At 49.9% G+C, this 16,740-nt stretch overlaps 1 protein-coding gene and 1 long non-coding RNA gene across 19 annotated transcripts in view; one reads left to right on the top strand and one right to left on the bottom strand.

Moving 5' to 3' along the window:
* LOC136506463 (uncharacterized) overlaps window positions 1-13,813 on the top strand; it is a 43,334-nt gene extending 29,521 nt beyond the window's left edge. For 7 of the 18 annotated variants that reach the window (XR_010771604.1, XR_010771605.1, XR_010771602.1 and 4 more), the window contains 4 exons: window positions 9,939-11,944; window positions 12,213-12,274; window positions 12,358-12,413; window positions 12,586-12,996. This is a non-coding gene — a long non-coding RNA (uncharacterized lncRNA). Of the gene's footprint in view, window positions 1-8,149; window positions 8,857-9,938; window positions 11,945-12,212; window positions 12,275-12,357; window positions 12,414-12,547; window positions 12,997-13,542 lie in introns of those variants that run through there. The other 11 variants (XR_010771612.1, XR_010771610.1, XR_010771609.1 and 8 more) reach the window with 6 other exon arrangements.
* A 1,015-nt stretch (window positions 13,814-14,828) lies between these two features.
* Window positions 14,829-15,999, bottom strand: LOC136506681 (uncharacterized). The gene has a single exon (XM_066501575.1). The coding sequence runs from the start codon at window positions 15,983-15,985 to the stop codon at window positions 14,867-14,869; it is 1,119 nt and encodes a 372-aa protein (XP_066357672.1). The 5' UTR covers window positions 15,986-15,999; the 3' UTR covers window positions 14,829-14,866.
* Between the last annotated feature and the right edge of the window lie 741 nt (window positions 16,000-16,740).

Genomic DNA, 16,740 nt, shown 5'->3' with positions numbered 1-16,740 from the left:
CGCCCTTCTCGTTGGCTAGTTTGTAGGTTCCGGGCTTCAATACTTGGGCGACGATGTACGGTCCTTCCCATGGCGGGGTCAGCTTGTGGTGGCCCTTACTCCTCTGCCTTAGCCTCAACACCAGGTCGCCCACCTTCAGGTCTCGGCCCCGAATGCGTTGGGCTTGGTAGCGCCGTAGGGCCTGCTGGTATTTGGCTGAGTGCAGTAATGCGACGTCTCGGGCTTCCTCCAGTTGGTCGAGGGCGTCCTCACGGGTAGTGCGACTGCTTTGCTCGCTGTAGGTCTGTAGCCTCGGGGAACCGTACTCCAAGTCGGTGGGGAGGATAGCCTCGGCACCATAGACCAGGAAGAACGGTGTGAATCCCGTGGCTCGGCTTGGTGTATTCCTTAGGCTCCAGATGACCGACGGGAGTTCAGCAAACCATTTCTTGCCGAATTTCTTCAACCGGTTGTATATTCTAGGTTTGAGACCTTGTAGGATCATGCCGTTTGCACGTTCTACTTGGCCGTTTGTCCTGGGATGTCCTACGGCCGACCAGGCCACACGGATGTGGTGGTCGTCGCAGAACGTCAAGAATTTGTGGCCGGTGAATTGCGTCCCATTGTCGGTGATGATGGTATTCGGGATTCCGAACCTGTGGATGATATCCGTAAAGAACAGCACTGCTTGCTCGGATTTGATTTGGGTGATAGGACGGGCCTCGATCCACTTGGAGAATTTGTCGATGGCTACCAGCAGATGGGTATAGCCCCCGGGTGCCTTTTGCAGAGGCCCAACCATGTCCAGCCCCCACACGGCGAATGGCCATGTAATGGGGATGGTTTGGAGGGCTTGGGCCGGGAGGTGTGTCTGTCGAGCGTAGTACTGGCATCCCTCGCAGGAGCGTACTAGCTTCGTGGCATCGGCCAACGCTGTTGGCCAGTAGAAACCTTGGCGGAAGGCGTTTCCCACGAGCGCCCGAGGCGCCGCGTGGTGCCCGCAGGCTCCCGCATGCAAGTCCCAAAGTAGGGACTGGCCAGCCTCTGTGGTGATGCATCGTTGGAGAATGCCGGACGAACTACGCCTATACAACTCGCCGTTGTAGAGGACGTAGGACTTGGCTCGTCGCGCAAGTCGTTGGGCCTCGGTCCTGTCAGCAGGAAGCTCTCCTCGAACGAGGCGATCAAGGAACGGGACCCGCCAGTCCGCGCCTTGGTCACCCTTGGGAGGTTCCGCATCGATTGCCATGGCCTCGGGCTCGGCGGCAGAGGTCTTGGCGATAGAGGGGTCCCCGAGCCCTGCGGTGGGCTCGGCCAGGGGGCCCGCCTCTGCCGTTGAGACGTAGTTGATGGACGGCTTGTGGAGGTCTCTGGCGAAGACGTTCGGGGGGACCGGAGTCCGTGCCGACGCCATCTTTGCCAGCTCGTCCGCGGCCTCGTTGAACTTTCGTGCGACGTGGTTGAGTTCGAGGCCATCGAACTTGTCCTCTAGGCTGCGTACCATCGTGCAGTATGCCTCCATCTTGAGGTCGCGGCAGCTTGACTCCTTCATCACTTGGTTAATGACGAGCTGCGAATCTCCTCGAACGTCGAGACGTCGTGCCCCAAGTTCAATGGCGATCTGTAGGCCGTTGACGAGGGCCTCGTATTCGGCCACGTTGTTGGAGGCGGCGAAGTAGAGTCGGATTATGTAGCGCATATGTACTCCGAGGGGTGAGATGAAGAGCAGACCCGCGCCTGCCTCGGTCTTCATCAGAGACCCGTCGAAGTACATGGTCTAGTATTCTGCCTGGGTTTGCGTGGGTGGTAGTTGGGTATCGGTCCATTCTGCCACAAAATCGGCTAGGACCTGAGACTTAATGGCTTTTTGGGGTGCAAAAGACAGGGCTTCCCCCATGAGTTCCACGACCCACTTGGCAATCCTACCCGAGGCCTCCCGGTTATGGACTATCTCTCCCAAGGGGAAAGATGTCACTACGGTAACCGGGTGGGACTCGAAGTAGTGACGCAGCTTGTGTCGAGCCAAGATTATGGCGTAGATTAGCTTCTGGATGTGGGGGTAGCACGTCTTGGTCTCGGAGAGCACCTCGCTGATGAAGTAAACATGTCGTTGGACGGGTAGAGCGTGCCCTTCTTCTTGCCTCTCGACCACTACGGCCGCGCTGACTGCTTGGGTCGTTGCGGCTGCGTAGAGTAAGAGGGCCTCGCCTTCAGTTGGTGGCACTAGGACGGGAGGATTGGTGAGCAGTGCCTTGAGTTTAGTGAGGGATTCTTCGGCCTCGGGGGTCTAGGAAAAGCGTTCGGACTTTCTCAAGAGGCGGTACAGGGGCAGACCTTTTTCGCCAAGGCGTGAGATGAAGCGACTCAGGGCCGCAAGGCATCCCATAACCCTCTGCACTCCCTTGATGTCCCGGATCGGTCCCATGTTGGTCACGGCCGAGACCTTCTCAGGGTTAGCCTCGATGCCGCGCTCCGAGACTATGAACCCCAAGAGCATGCCTCGAGGGACCCCAAAGACACACTTCTCGGGGTTGAGCTTGATGCCATTTTTCCTGAGGCATTCGAAGGCTATCTCTAGGTCCTTGACGAGGTCGCCGGCCTGCCTGGACTTGACTATGATGTCGTCCACGTAGGCCTCGACAGTTCGCCCGATGTGCTCGCCAAAGGCCTGGGTCATGCACCGCTGGTACGTGGCCCCTGCGTTTCTGAGGCCGAATGGCATAGTCGTATAGCAGTATAGGCCAAATGGGGTGATGAAAGAAGTCGCGAGCTGGTCGGACTCCTTCATCTTGATCTGATGGTAACCGGAATACGCATCAAGGAAAGACAGGGTTTCGCATCCCGCGGTGGAGTCGACAATTTGGTCGATTCGAGGCAATGGAAACGGAACTTTTGGGCATGCCTTGTTTAGACTGGTGTAGTCTACACACATCCTCCACTTTCCATTTTTCTTTTTGACTAATACAGGATTAGCTAACCACTCTGGGTGGGACACTTCCTTGATGAATTCGGCCGCCAAAAGTTTATGTACCTCCTCGCCGATGGCCCTGCGCTTTTCCTCATCGAATCGGCGCAGGCGCTGTTTCACCGATCTGGAGCCGGCCCGAATGTTCAAGGCGTGCTCGGCGACCTCCCTCGGTATGCCCGGCATGTCCGAGGGGCTCCACGCGAAAATATCGACGTTTGCGCGGAGAAAGTCGATGAGCACGGCCTCCTATTTGTTGTCGAGGGTGGCGCTGATCCTTAGTGCTCGGTCGCTGGAGCAGGTGGGGTCGACCGGGACGAGCTTGACGGCTTCTGCTGGCTCGAATGTCCCGGCTCGACGCTTGGAGTGGGGTGCTTCACTATCGAGCTATTCGAGGTTGACGATGAGGGCCTCGCCCTCAATGACAGCCTCGGCGTACTCGACGCACTCGACATCGCAGTCGTATGCATGCTCGTACGTGGACCCGACAGTGATGACGCCGTTTGGGCCCGGCATCTTGAGCTTGAGGTAGGTGTAGTTGGGGATCGCCATGAACTTGGCGTAGCACGGGCGCCCCAGAATGGCGTGGTATGTTCCCTTGAACTCAACCACCTCGAAGGTAAGAACCTCCTTGCGGTAGTTGGAGGGGGTGCCGAAGCAGACGGTCAAGTCGATGCGTCCGAGGGGTCGTGTGCGCTTCCCTGGCACGATGCCGTGGAAGGGTGCGGCGTCGCCTCGGAGCCGTGACCGGTCGATCTCCAGGAGTTCTAAGGTGTTGGCGTAGAGGATGTTGAGGCCGCTGCCTCCGTCCATCAGCACCTTGGTAAGCCGGGTGTCGCCAATGATTAGGTCGACGACAAGTGGGTACCGCCCGGGGTTCGGGACATAATCGGGGTGGTCCTTTCGGTCGAAGGTGATTGCTTCCCGGGACCAGTGGAGGTACTGGGGGGTGGCTACCTCGACCGAGAAGACCTCTCGGCGTTCCTTCTTTCGCTGGCGCGCCGTGAGGCACGCTGAAGGTCCGCCGAAGATCATGAAGGCATTTCGAACCTCAGGGAACCCATCGTCCTTGTCGTCTTCCCTGTCGTCTGCGCCCCTTTTCCTGGCGTCGTCGTTGGGGAGTCCGAGCTTGGCGTAGTAGCGCCGGAGCATGGTGCACTCCTCGAGGGTGTGCTTTACCGGGCCCTGATGGTAAGGGCAGGGTTTCTTGAGCATGTCGTCGAAGAGTCCTGGGCCTCGGGGGTTCTTGCGGTCCGCGGCCGCGACAAGACCAGCCTCGAGGGCCTCCCGCCTTCCCTGACGGCCTTTTTTCTTTTTCTGGGCGGGGCGAGATGTCGAGGCCTCGGGGGTCTCGTCGCTCTGCTTCCCTTTGGCGTTGTTGTTGGGGAAGATGGCTCCAACGGCCTCTTCGCCAGAGGCGAAGCTGGTGGCGATATCGAGGAGTGCCGATGCCGTGGTTGGCACGCTCCGGCCCAACTCCCGGACCAGGTCTCGGCAGGTGGTGCCAGAGAGGAACGCCTGGACAATCTCCGAGTCGCCGACGCTAGGCAACTCGGTGCATTGTTTGGAGAATCGCCGGATAAAGTCTCGGAGAGGCTCATCTGGCTTCTGGCGACAACTTTTTAGGTCCCAGGAATTCCCGGGGCGCGTGTACGTGCCCTGGAAATTCCCGACGAAGACCTTTACCAAGTCTCACCAGTCGTGGATCTGCATGGGGGGAAGGTGTTCGAGCCAGGCTCGCGCTGAGTCTAACAGGAACAAGGGAAGGTTGCGGATGATGAGCAGGTCATCGTCCGCGCCGCCTAGCTGACACGCCAGGCGGTAGTCGGCCAGCCACAGCTCTGGGTTGGTCTCGCCGCTGTATTTTGAGAGGTTGGCCGGTTGTCGAAACCGGGCCGGGAAGTCGGCGCTGCGGATGGCCTTGCTGAAGACCCGAGGGCCAGGTGGCCCGGGAGAAGGACTGCGGTCTTCCCCGCTGTCGTAGCGGCCGCCGCGGTGCACCTGGTAGCCTCGGGCGGCCCCATCACGATCGTGGCGACGTCGCCTTTTGACCTCGTTGTGATCATCTTGCGCCTCGCGTCGGTCGTCAAGGCGGTCGTGAATGGAGGAACCCCTGAGACGGTCGTGCACCGAGGGAGCCCTGAGGCGGTCGTGGACCGAGGGCCGTTTTGGGGTGTCCCCGCGCCGTCGAGATGCGGAGCTTTCGGCTTGTTGTACCGCGGCGGTCTCAAGAAGCTCCTGGAGCTCGCCGCGGACCCGTCGTCCCTCCGTAGTAGAGGGTTCGGGCATCGCTCTAACTAGCATTGCCGCTGCCGCGACGTTCTGGCTAGCGCGGTGGAAGACTGGGGGCTGCTCACTCCCTTCGTCGTTAATGATGCGGCGGTGGACGTCATGAGCCCTCCGTCGGGCCACTCCGCCGTCACCGCGACCCTGCTGCTCTTGCTCGAGGGTGGCTCGGAGCTGCTGCAGGAGTCGGTCTTGCTCGACCTTGGCCTGAAGCTCACGGAGCTGCTCCAGGTCTAGGCGTCGAAGTTCGTCGGGGGTGGGGACACCCGCTAGCGCTGGCGGGGACCCTCTGCGTGGCGGCGTGGCGTTGGCTGCCGCCCCGCCCTCGTTGCCCGTGCTCGGCATTCCGAGCTCGACTTGGAAACACTCACGAGCCGGGTCGTGAGCGTCCTCATCGTCAGAGTCGGAGTAGCCGAAGCAGTAGTCACTTGCGATCATGAAGCGGCGCGTCGCCTCGGGGTCGCGAAGCCCGGTGAAATCTGCTCTGACCCATGCTTCGTCCTCCTCCGAGGAGTCAGTGTGAGCGTGGATCGGAGTTGTGGTAATGGGGTCAAAGGCATGACGTTGATGAATGGAGATGAGAGCGGTGGCGTAGGAGGCGGCGGCGTTGGTCAGCCCGAAAGGGTACGGGGACGGTGCCGTCGCCGGGCCCTGCTCCGCCGGAGCTGGCTCCTTGGGAGGAGACGGGACAGAACCCGATGATGGGGTGACGCCGTGCGCCACCGGTGTCTTCCCCCCGTCGAGGCTTAGTCCGGACAGGTCCCCGCGCAGGGACTCTGCACCAGTAGCCGGGCGTGGGGTATCGGCGGAGCGCGGAGCGTTGCCCTGAACTCTGCTCACATCGCGCATGGAGAGCTTGACCGGAGCGGTGGCCCGGGCGCTGTTCGCGCGTGGGCTGCCGGCGCGCGACGTCGTCGTCGGCCGACGGTGCTCTGGGTGAGAGGAGTACCAGGTCGTACTCGTGCCCTAGAGACATGAACTCTAGGCTCCCGAACCAGACGATTGTCCCGAGACGGAGCGGTCGCACGGGATCTGCCATCCGGAATCTGCTGGAATGACTAAGTTGACACGCAGAGGCCCCTACCTGGCGCGCCAACTGTCGGCGTTTCGGACTGGGGGTCCTCAACCAACTAGTGAATTTGAACTGCGTGCCCCTAATCCCGGATGGTGATGCAAGGAGACACAAGGTTTATACTGGTTCAGGCAATCGATGCCCTATGTCCAGTTTGAGAGATCGATCTTGTATTCCTTGCACCGAAGTGCTTGTAGTAGGGGGTTACAAGCTGAGTGAGAGAGGGAGCTGATCCCAGTCTTGGAGCGGTGTCGTGTGGGCTGCTTGAGACGTGCTCTCAGGCGGCCGGGATGTGTGTGTCCTTTTTCCTCTTTTGGAATGGCCATGGCTGCCCCCTTTTATAGCTGTAAGGAGGGAGCCAGGAATACACGGAAGAGCTACACGTGGAGCCTAAGAAGGAAGATCTATGTACTCTATCCCTGTAGCAGCACAGTGTCGGGAATGGCAATCGATACTTGATCACTTGGTGCGTCGTGCCGGCCATGCCCGAGGCTGTTGAAGTCGTAGGGGTCCTTGTTGACGTCTAGTCAGTATGGCCTCTACTGTAGGTGACATGCCATGACTTGTGGATTTGTTGACTTGTGAAGTGCCGAGGCTTGGCGGCCGCTGTAGCTGGTCGCGCCGAGGCCCGCTGTGCAGAGGCCTTTAGAAGCGGCAATGCGGGGGTCTCGGCGGCCATTATCGTAGTTGATTTAGGCGGAACAGTGCGGGACGTGCGTCCGCAGGGTATGGTAAAAAGGAGATTTGACCGTTGTCCCGTCGCTCCTGTAGTAGTGCACTGCCGATCATGGCTTACGTAGGGGGCGCAGCTGGGCGCATTAATTGGATGCGACAACTTGCCAGAGTGACGTCTGAGGCGGAGACGACGAGGTCGCGTGACGAGCCCAGCCTCGGGCGAGGCGGAGCACGAACAGTTTGTCCGAGGCCCCTCTGGAGGGTCTCGGGCGAGGTGGAGCGAGATCAGTGGGTCCGAGGCCCTACCGAGGGGTCTCGGGCGAGATGGAGCGATTGGTGCGCTGATTCCAAAGTTACAGGGACCCAGCCCTGACTCCCCACGTCGCGTTATCCTTGGTGCAGGAGTTTAGGCAGCACAGTGGTCGGTAACCCCTGCTCCGTCCCGTCGCAGGTGGCAGGGGGTTGACACGACCGACGTGCAGCCAGTCATTTCGCTGTACTGTGCCGTCGTGCGGTTGTCGGAGCAGCTTGAGCGCTTTGATTGAATGTGAGGTTCGGCCAGAGCAGTTTGGTTAAAGCGACGCTCGCGGAGCTGGTGCCGAGCCGGCCTCGGGCGAATCGGAGATTCGTTGCTTCCTCCGAGGCCTCGGCGAAGGGGCCTCGGCGAGGGAGTCTCAGGCGAATCGGAGATTCGGCACCTCTACTGAGGCCTCGGCGAGGGGGGCCTCGGGCGAATCGGAGATTCGGTACTTCTTCTGAGGCCTTGCTTGTTCAACTGGTTCTTGCTTTTTAGGGTCTAAGCAGTTTTTCGGTCTTTGCCTGGGGTACCCCTTTTTCTGGTATCCGACAATTACCATTCATCAAATTCAGTAACCAAACCTGGTCACACAATCGTTTTCACCAACATTTAACCAACAACATTTACTCAGCTCACTTCACAATGCATTAGGTTTGCCTCAGTGCTTTGCAGAACTATAAGAAAATATCTCACCTCAAGTCTCACATGCTTTGCAGAACTATAAGAACAATATCTCACCTCAAGTCTCTCATGCAGTAGTATAGTTCTAACAAGATCAGTTGATTTTTAGTACTGTATTTATTACTTAACCATATCATTCAAGCCTCCCATGTCTTACTTCACTGTTGGTACTTCTTCTCTGTGTTACCTGCAGGGTGGAGAGAAATGCGATGTAACTTGCGTGTATTTTATATTTGCAACATTTTAATATTTGTTTGGATGCTGTATCCTTACTGGGGCGGGGTTTGCCTGTGTTCAGTACCGCTTGGGCCCACGTTTCTGGCTCTTCTCCTTCTCGGCGGCTGTCTCTTGGTTCTTCTTAGCAAGGGCGCACCACAGCTTGTGCTCAAGCATCGCTGTCAGGGTGAAGCGATCGTCGGTGCCGCACTCTTTGCAGTTGACGGGGCAGCCGATGGTTTTCTTGATTCCCTTAACGGGCTTGGGGACTGTTTTGTACACCGTCTTCTTTTTGGTCGGCATGACGTCTCCTGCAAGTACAGACTTTATTATGGCACAATTGTGTAGGTGGGATCAAATGACAGAAGACTGGGGCCTGATATTAAGAACTGCCGAAATTACAGATGAATAGTTGAATGTGATCTAATGGAGATCAAATGACGCAACAAGACTGACGCGATCCATTTAAGTTGGGTTAAACGACGCAGATTGAAGTATCTGACAACAATTTGTATCCGAACTATGTGGATCCCAAACGAGCGAATAATCTCTCGGTAATCGAACTCTGGATCCGAAACCCTTTGTAGATCTCCCGATTAATCGAGTGGGTGGAGTTCGAAACCCTCGATCTCCCGATTAATCGAGTTGTATTTCCTGAAATGGCATAGACGTGGTTTTCCTGAACTGGCATGGATCTGTGGATCCGATCATGTCGGTGGATGGTGGATTCGTGTATATCTAATCTAATAATCGGATGAAATAAATCAATCGCTGCAGGCGAAATCAGCTATTGTGAGAAGTAGCGACGTGGCATTCCGACCAAGCATCTCTAAGAGGGTTTAGGGTTCGGATCAATCAAACAAACAAGTCACGCAACGGGGGATGAAAGAGCGGGGACGCGGATCAATCAAACAAACAAGTCTCCGATCAAACAACCAGATCCTCCGGTCTCCAATCAAACAACAAGAGCGTAGGGGGCACGAACCCGGTCGAGGGAATGGGGTCGGCGAGGGAGATGGCTCGGCTCTTCTCGTGCTCCTCGGAAGTCTTGCACCGGACTCGGAGTCGGAGACGAAAGCCCGAAAACACTTTGCCGCAAGCGGTGAAAGCGGAAAGCGGTGAAGTATTTATATTATTTATTTGTATAAGCTGGCATAGGCTTTATTTAGTTCCTCCCCTAAAGTTTACTTCCTATCCCATCGGATGTTTGGACACATAAGTATTAAATATAGACTAAAAAATAACTAATGGCACAGATTGCGACTAATTTACGAGATGAATTTTTAAGCCTAATTAGTTCATGATTTGACAATATGGTGCTACAGTAAACATGTGCTAATGACAGATTAATTAGACTTAATAAATTCGTCTCGCGGATTACTGAGGACTTCTATAATTTATTTTATTATTATTATCCGAACACTCCCATATAACATCCTCAAGTTTACTTTCTGGATTTAAACACCACCTTAGTTTTCTTTTTTTTTTATCTGGGCTGGGCTGGCCCTGGCCCTGGCCCACTAGGGCCTGGACTCCAACGCAGATCGACTCCACAGCGCAGATCATCCGACGTGTTCCTCCGGGTGGTACAACGCGAAAGATTCACTGCCCCCCCACCCCCACCCACACACACACACCCACCCCACGGTGCAGTGCCTTCAGGTATTCTGTCCTTCCGTCCTGTCCCCTGTCATGGCTACCTAGTTATTAGCTTGGGCATGCTCTGACAATTCTGGCTTACCTATGACATGCTCTGATGAACACAGACAGAAGGATAAACACTTAAGCTGGATGTTTCCATAATTCAGGTATGCAAAGAAAAACACACTGTATTTGGTTGGCTGACTCATCATTATTTGTGAGTTGTGAAATGTATTGAACTTGCCCTGGCACTTTTCCATTAGAAAGATTGAAACTGTGTATTTCATTGTTGATTGACTCATTTCACCAAGAGATCTATTGAGCAACCCTACACATCAGTATGAATAACTGAATAATCTGTAATTCTTTGTATTTTTCAGGTTTTGACATACTAAGAAACACCATATTTACATTCAGTTACACTAACCTAGGTGTTTTCTATTTTTTTGATACTTAAACAAGGAAACTCGCATGTAATTAAGCATTGCTATGGCTCTGAGAAGTAAATTGTCCATCCTTTTTCCTTTCTGTCGGTTACTTCTTACATGATCAAAATTTGAAAAAGAATGTAATTTTGCAACTTATATTTGGTTACCTCTGCTAAGCCTTGCATGCTTGGGATCACTGCAATTTTTTTTCAGCCAAATAATTTCAGGGGTGGTCTGACTGCTACTCTGTAAGTTTGTGTCGCATTCTTTTCCAGCCTGAGCTACAGGCTCGATTCAACTAGAAAGTCATAGGTTGTACCAAAATCATTCCATGACTCTGTATTATGGTGGACTAATAGAACATGGTGTCATATTTCTTAAATATAAAAAACTCAACCATGGGATTATGGGAAGAAGACATCACCTAGCTTGTTCATATTGCTTAAACTTTACTGCATTCTAATATTTGGTTGAGTTCATTTTGACTATTGATATTTTCCCTTTGTCATGCTCTATACTCGTCGTCCCTTGTTTCTTTCCCAAGAAATGATCCTTATAGTGCTGGGAAGCTCATACATTTGCATAGTAATCATGTACTGCCAAACGCTTAGCTAATAGTTTTGCTTCTATTCCTAAATACAGGTGCTATTTTCCCTGAAGGTATTTGATTTGACAGATTAATATACACAACATGGCATGCTGGTGTTTACGTGCCTTCGATTTTATACTATATCTTAGTTTCTGAGATGCTCTCTCATCAAAAACTGTTTCCCCATTTTGTAAACATGTTTGTGCTCCTTGCAAAATTTGATTACAGGAACAGGGATAGAGTTTTCATGTTCCTCATAAAATTGATGTTTGTTTTATTTATGGTCTCAAAAGTTTGATTGCAAATTATCTGTAATTTGAGGGTAATCCTGTATGTAGATGAGTCAAAATGTTTTTTTTTTGTATTTTTCTCTCTTTGCCTCCATGTATATTATCTGCCAAATTGTTTTCTATTTGGAGATGTTATCTGCGCTATATTCTTACAATCGAGGAATTTCATTAAGGAGCTTATCCACAGTGGTGCAGCCACAGAAGGCGCCACCAATCTGAAATGCTAAGGAAATTATCTATCTATCCACAGTAACAACAATATCAAAGATAGAAAATTGAAAAATTAATATTTCTTTCTTTGCTTAGTTTATGACCATCACAATGTTCTGCCCATATTCTGCTTACAAGTTCAGATTAATTAAAAACAAAGGTTCATCCCACGTATGTATCCTATGTGCATAATTACATATCAGTACACAATCACCAGCATTCCAGCATTGAAGCAAAAATACACCACCTTTTTTTTTTTGCCTCTGGTCCATTTGTTATGTATATGGTTTTTTAACAGCAGTGCTCCTGGTACATGAAAGGATGATCTTATTCTGTCCATGATACAAGTTCATTTCTAATTCTTTGTATTTTCAGGTTTCATTACGCTGAGGAAAGTCCCAGCTTAAATTCAATTAGACCAGTCTAGGTAGGAGGCAAATGGAAACATGTTAATTTTCTCAAGCTGTTTGGTTTGTTAAGTATCTCAGCAAGGAAGAATGTAAGGAAATCCAGTGGTATTCAGTGCTGGTTTGGTGGGTAATTGAGATATGATGTCCTTGCTAGCTTGGGCTTCCTTGTGTTTCTTGTGGTGACAATGGCTTTCACAGATCGAGGTGAGAGCCTCTTCCTCCCTAACCTTCATACATTCTAAAGTTGCAGAGAGTGTATATATGCTCTTCAGTGCTGCGAGGATTTTGCCCTTATATAAACCATAATGTTTTACAAGAGTTAGGAACTTAGGATGCATGTCATATCCAAATAGAAATCTGCCACAATTACATCCTCATTAGCAGCTGCAATCTCATCTGTCAGACAAATGTATGAGGATATCTTTCCCTATATAGTGACTTAGTGACTGACTACGGAATGCTGCTGTCGTAGATTGTGCTTTCTTGTTGGTGTTGCTGGTCAAAACAATCTCAGAATTGGGTCACAACATCTTGGTGAGTTTGTTGTATGTCTCTTTTTCTTCTTATTCCACTGTTTAGAGGCTTATCGACTGACTATGAGATGCTATCATTCTTAGGTTACTATGCTGTTGTTGACCAGTACAATATCTCATAATCGGACCACGACAATTTGGTGAGTTTCCTGTTTGCTTATGTTTTGCTTATGTTTTACCTCAATATTTAGTTATGTGTTATATACATACTGTGACACCCTTCTTGCTGCGTAGTGATGTAGTTTTACCTCATCCTCCTTTATACTATTATTAGTGATTATATTTACTAAACTCCAAAGTGGGCGATAGCAGTGGCGGAGGGTGGTGCCAAACAAAGACAGGGCAGTCTGACAGTTTGAGTCTACTACATGCAACAAAGTAGCGCTACTTCTGCACGTGTGGCACAGTCGCTGAGAAGCATAGATGAAGACTTGCAGTGTGTGTGTGTGTGTGTGGTGGGGAGTGGGGAGCACCCAGTTTTGCCTCCACTGCCCTCTGCCAGTGGACGATAGATTAATCTCTCTATCGTCTATTTATCACGCTTGCTTGCAAGCAATAGATGCTTGATATTTCTCTGTGCTTTCCCCTTTCCATTCATTTTTACTCTGTTCTCTTCCACATTTTTATTTTATTTTTTATTGATCAGAGGCCTCAGATGTTTATTGTCAATGCCTCGTATGTCTCACTGTTGCAAGCTAATATGGCTCGATGCTCTTTGTTTTATGTATCCATGGTTCATGAGGTGGCTGCTAATAATACATAATTTTGTGGAGTAGAGATGGAAGTATATCTAGGTGCTGATAGTCATACACAGCCAATTTTCTTTGAGTCCTTTGGAGTTTGGACATGTGCCGGCCGAATCACTCATCTACTTATGCACAGGCAGTTTCAGTTTTGTAAATTATATGTGGAGTCCTTGTGGTAGACTACAGTTTGAGGGATTTGCTCTCTCTCTCTCTCTCTCTTTATTATATATATATAGAACTTCTCTGCAGCCCCTTCCAGCTAAGGCTGATGAGTTGGGAAATGGTTTCTCATTTTCTGAAAGCATACATGTTCTTCCTTGAGGGAAGCCATTCTTTAGTTTGTTTAGGGCTTTAGGCATCCTTTTAGCATTGAGATATGCTTTATGAATTCCTCTTATGTGCTTTGTACAAAACAAAATGAGCTGCCTCTATGTGGCGTCTTTGTATTGCTAATTGGCTTTTGTTCTCGCTCATTCTCTGTGGTTTGATCCATTTGCCTCCTGTGCTCTCTTTCTCCCATCAGGTTTGATCCTCTGATGCTTAAAGTTTTGACTCAGTAATGGTCTCTCAAGAACCGAGTACCAGTGAAAACTGCTGAGTCAAAGCTGCTTCATCATCAGCTGACTTCAGTTTACATGAGTAATTATGTATTGTATCTGTTTTATATGAACAAAATATTCTATATTTAGGCTCTGAAACTATAACCTATGCACTTATGACATATAATGCCATTGGTTGCCGCAGGATTATATGTAAATGTAGCTCTTAATTAAATTATATGCATGTCGATTGATCCAACATATTGTAACAACGGAAGTCCTGGCCACCTGCTGTCCTGCTCTGTGCTTCATACTATTCTAATCTAAACGAAAACGTCATGATGATACATTTGAATTAGTTTATAAAAAAACAAAATATTAAATTTATTTTTCAGCATACCATACCAAGTGCGGGCATATGAAGACAAGATCTGGCAGATCAAACTTACCACAACGAGAATGGTACAACCAACGGATCAAAAACAGCGCTACAAAAAATAGTGAACGAAACTGACTCCAGTCGTTGCTCTATGTTACTATATATAATGACTTCTAAATTGAATTGCCTTTAACAATGTTCGTCGCCTATGAACCTTCCTATTATACTAATATAGTATCAGATTTCTAACGGTATAATTGCAAACATATACTAATATATATCAGATTTCTAACGTTTTAACTGCAATGACAGAACATCGCATTTGTTCTTTGTTCTATTTTTTCGTAAAGATCAAACTCAGAATTATGCAATCAAACACATGTTTCTTACATGCGCATGGCCGCACTTCCGTCACAAATAGTGGGATGTGGCTCCAACCTCCAACGGAGCCGCTGCAGCACAGCTGCACATCTGAATATCTGACGGGGATGTGTATTTGATCATAGGGGTTTTCAGACCCCTAGTGACCACCCTATTTTAGTGAAGTTATGAAGCCTCTGTATTGGTAAATAAGGTTAGTATTCAAGTTTCTGTTCCTTTTTCTTTTCCAATAGAGGGCTCATGGCACATCTGAAAACACAGGCAATGCTCATCTATTTACACCATGGTGCCATATTGAGCTGAATGCATTATCCAGATGAGCTAAATAGCCTAATGAGCTGATTGGGAAATATAAACAAATTCCTTATATTTTAACAAAAATCCAATGACAAGAAGATATAGTATAGTACCCTACCATAACACATGAAACCAGGAATGTATATATACTAACTTACATAATTGTTCCTATATGGTGTTTCTTCACATAAGACGAAGTAAATAATAGATAATAGCAAGAAGTAATGTGTATTTAGAGGTACGTAGCTAGCTTAGCTAGGTGGCACAATCCAGAAAGGTTTGCGGCAGAGAATCAAGTCGTCGTGATGGTGGACCTGGGTAATCTCTTGAGTGTTTGTTTCCAAGTCAAAAATGCACAAGTCAGCATCATCATCGATGATATTCTTCATGAAGAATATCTGGTTTGCTTTCAGTCCCAAAATGCTCGCCGAGCAAGAAGCCGCCGTGTTTGCATCCTCCAAGAGAAACACAACATCTCCAATGTCATGCACCCTGCGCCAACGGTCTTGTGTTGACGAGGAGGAATCCATCCTATACACCTCTATGGCGCCAATATTGTTTGGATTGAAGGCAATGAAGCCCATGGCGACTGCAAAGAGTTGATCTTGCGACTCAACCAACCACTTATTGCCTGAGGACAATTCTTTGGGGAGGTCGACGAAAGGGAAGTTGAACTTTTGGAACCTAGGGCGGTTGTGATTTGTCGTGGAAGTGCAGGATGAGAAATCTATGGCACACATATTGTCTTTAGACGACGATTGGCTGAAGTAGATTTTTCCTTGGAAGGAAGCCATTACGGAGATGACTCTCTTGATAGGACGGATACTACGACGTGCCTTCTTTCCCTTTGGTGGCTTGGGGACAGAAGCACAGTTACCGATGTCGTAGGAGTGATGTCTCCAACTGATGCTGTTGTTCTCGCCGCCGTCACCAGCGGTGTGACAATGCCAGAAATCAGGCGTTTCATAACTGAAGAGCACGACGACACATCCTGGATGAGTTGGGTCCTTGTGGGAGAGCATGCACCTGTTGTGGTATGGGATTTCATGCTCCTCTGTGATGATATCTGGTAACGGAAGCTTGTCGCCGGTGCTAGGGTTCCATAGGCAAGCTGAAGAGACCGCCGCGTCATGGTCCCGGGCGCGGGCCAGGAGTATCCAGCCTTGTGGAGTGGTCCAGCACATGCTGCTGTTGCCTACGGCTAGAAGGCCATGCTCCATGTTCTTGTGCAGGCTTTGCTTGGATATGCTGAACATTAGCATCTCGTTGTCAACGTCCTCTTGGCCGTGATGACGGTGTTGGAAGACGAGCAAGGGCAAGCAGGACGACATGGATGATCCCAATTTAGTAGCGTCTGCGTGTTCCTCCATGGTTCCTCTTCCTGGTCGACGATAAGAAGATTCGCAAGACAAGGAGGGATCCACCTCTTGGCTGTTTGGTGGATTATTGCCTCGTACCCTTGGTCAGCTATATATATACAGGAGGAAAGATAAAGAGTTTGATCGGCCACGGTGATATCAGGATTTTGGAATCGGCCCGGACGGTCCGGAGCAGGACACCATGTTGGATTAAGCTTCCATGTCGGATTAGAATTAGTGTACTTTATGAGGAAGCAGAAGACGGGAGACATTGATTATGGCTGTCTTCGCGAAGTTCGGCTGGAACTTCATGAATCATATTGAAGCCTAGTGTTTTGCTTTGTTCGCTGCACCCACTAGTTGGGCTGAACTTTGTTTCTTTTCCTTGGACTTGTAAGCCTCATGGCTTTTGTGTTTTTCTGTGACTGTCAGCCGTGTATCATCCACTGATGGTAGAGGCTGGAACTTTGTTCCATTATCTAAAAAAACGAGGAAGCAGACAACAAGTCCAAAAGTCGTCCAAACTTCATGGCACACAAATCCAGTTTTTTTTTGGGAGAATAACACACAAATCGAGTTAGTAGTAATAATAATATATTATAATAAGTATTATACGTATAGACCTTTATATGGACCGTTAAATTTAGGCCCAACACCTAACACCTGGTGGAATAGATTATTAGATTTAATTTTCTTCTTTCTTGAATTTTTGAATTGTTCTCGAGTTTAAAATTATTTTTTAATTGTTCAAACAACCTTGATGTTGA

The sequence above is a fragment of the Miscanthus floridulus genome, chromosome 15, assembly GCF_019320115.1.
Source record: "Miscanthus floridulus cultivar M001 chromosome 15, ASM1932011v1, whole genome shotgun sequence".
In the NCBI taxonomy this organism is placed as follows: Eukaryota; Viridiplantae; Streptophyta; class Magnoliopsida; order Poales; family Poaceae; genus Miscanthus; species Miscanthus floridulus.
Note: the sequence above shows the minus strand (reverse complement) of the source record. Positions and strands in the feature narration are given on the sequence as shown.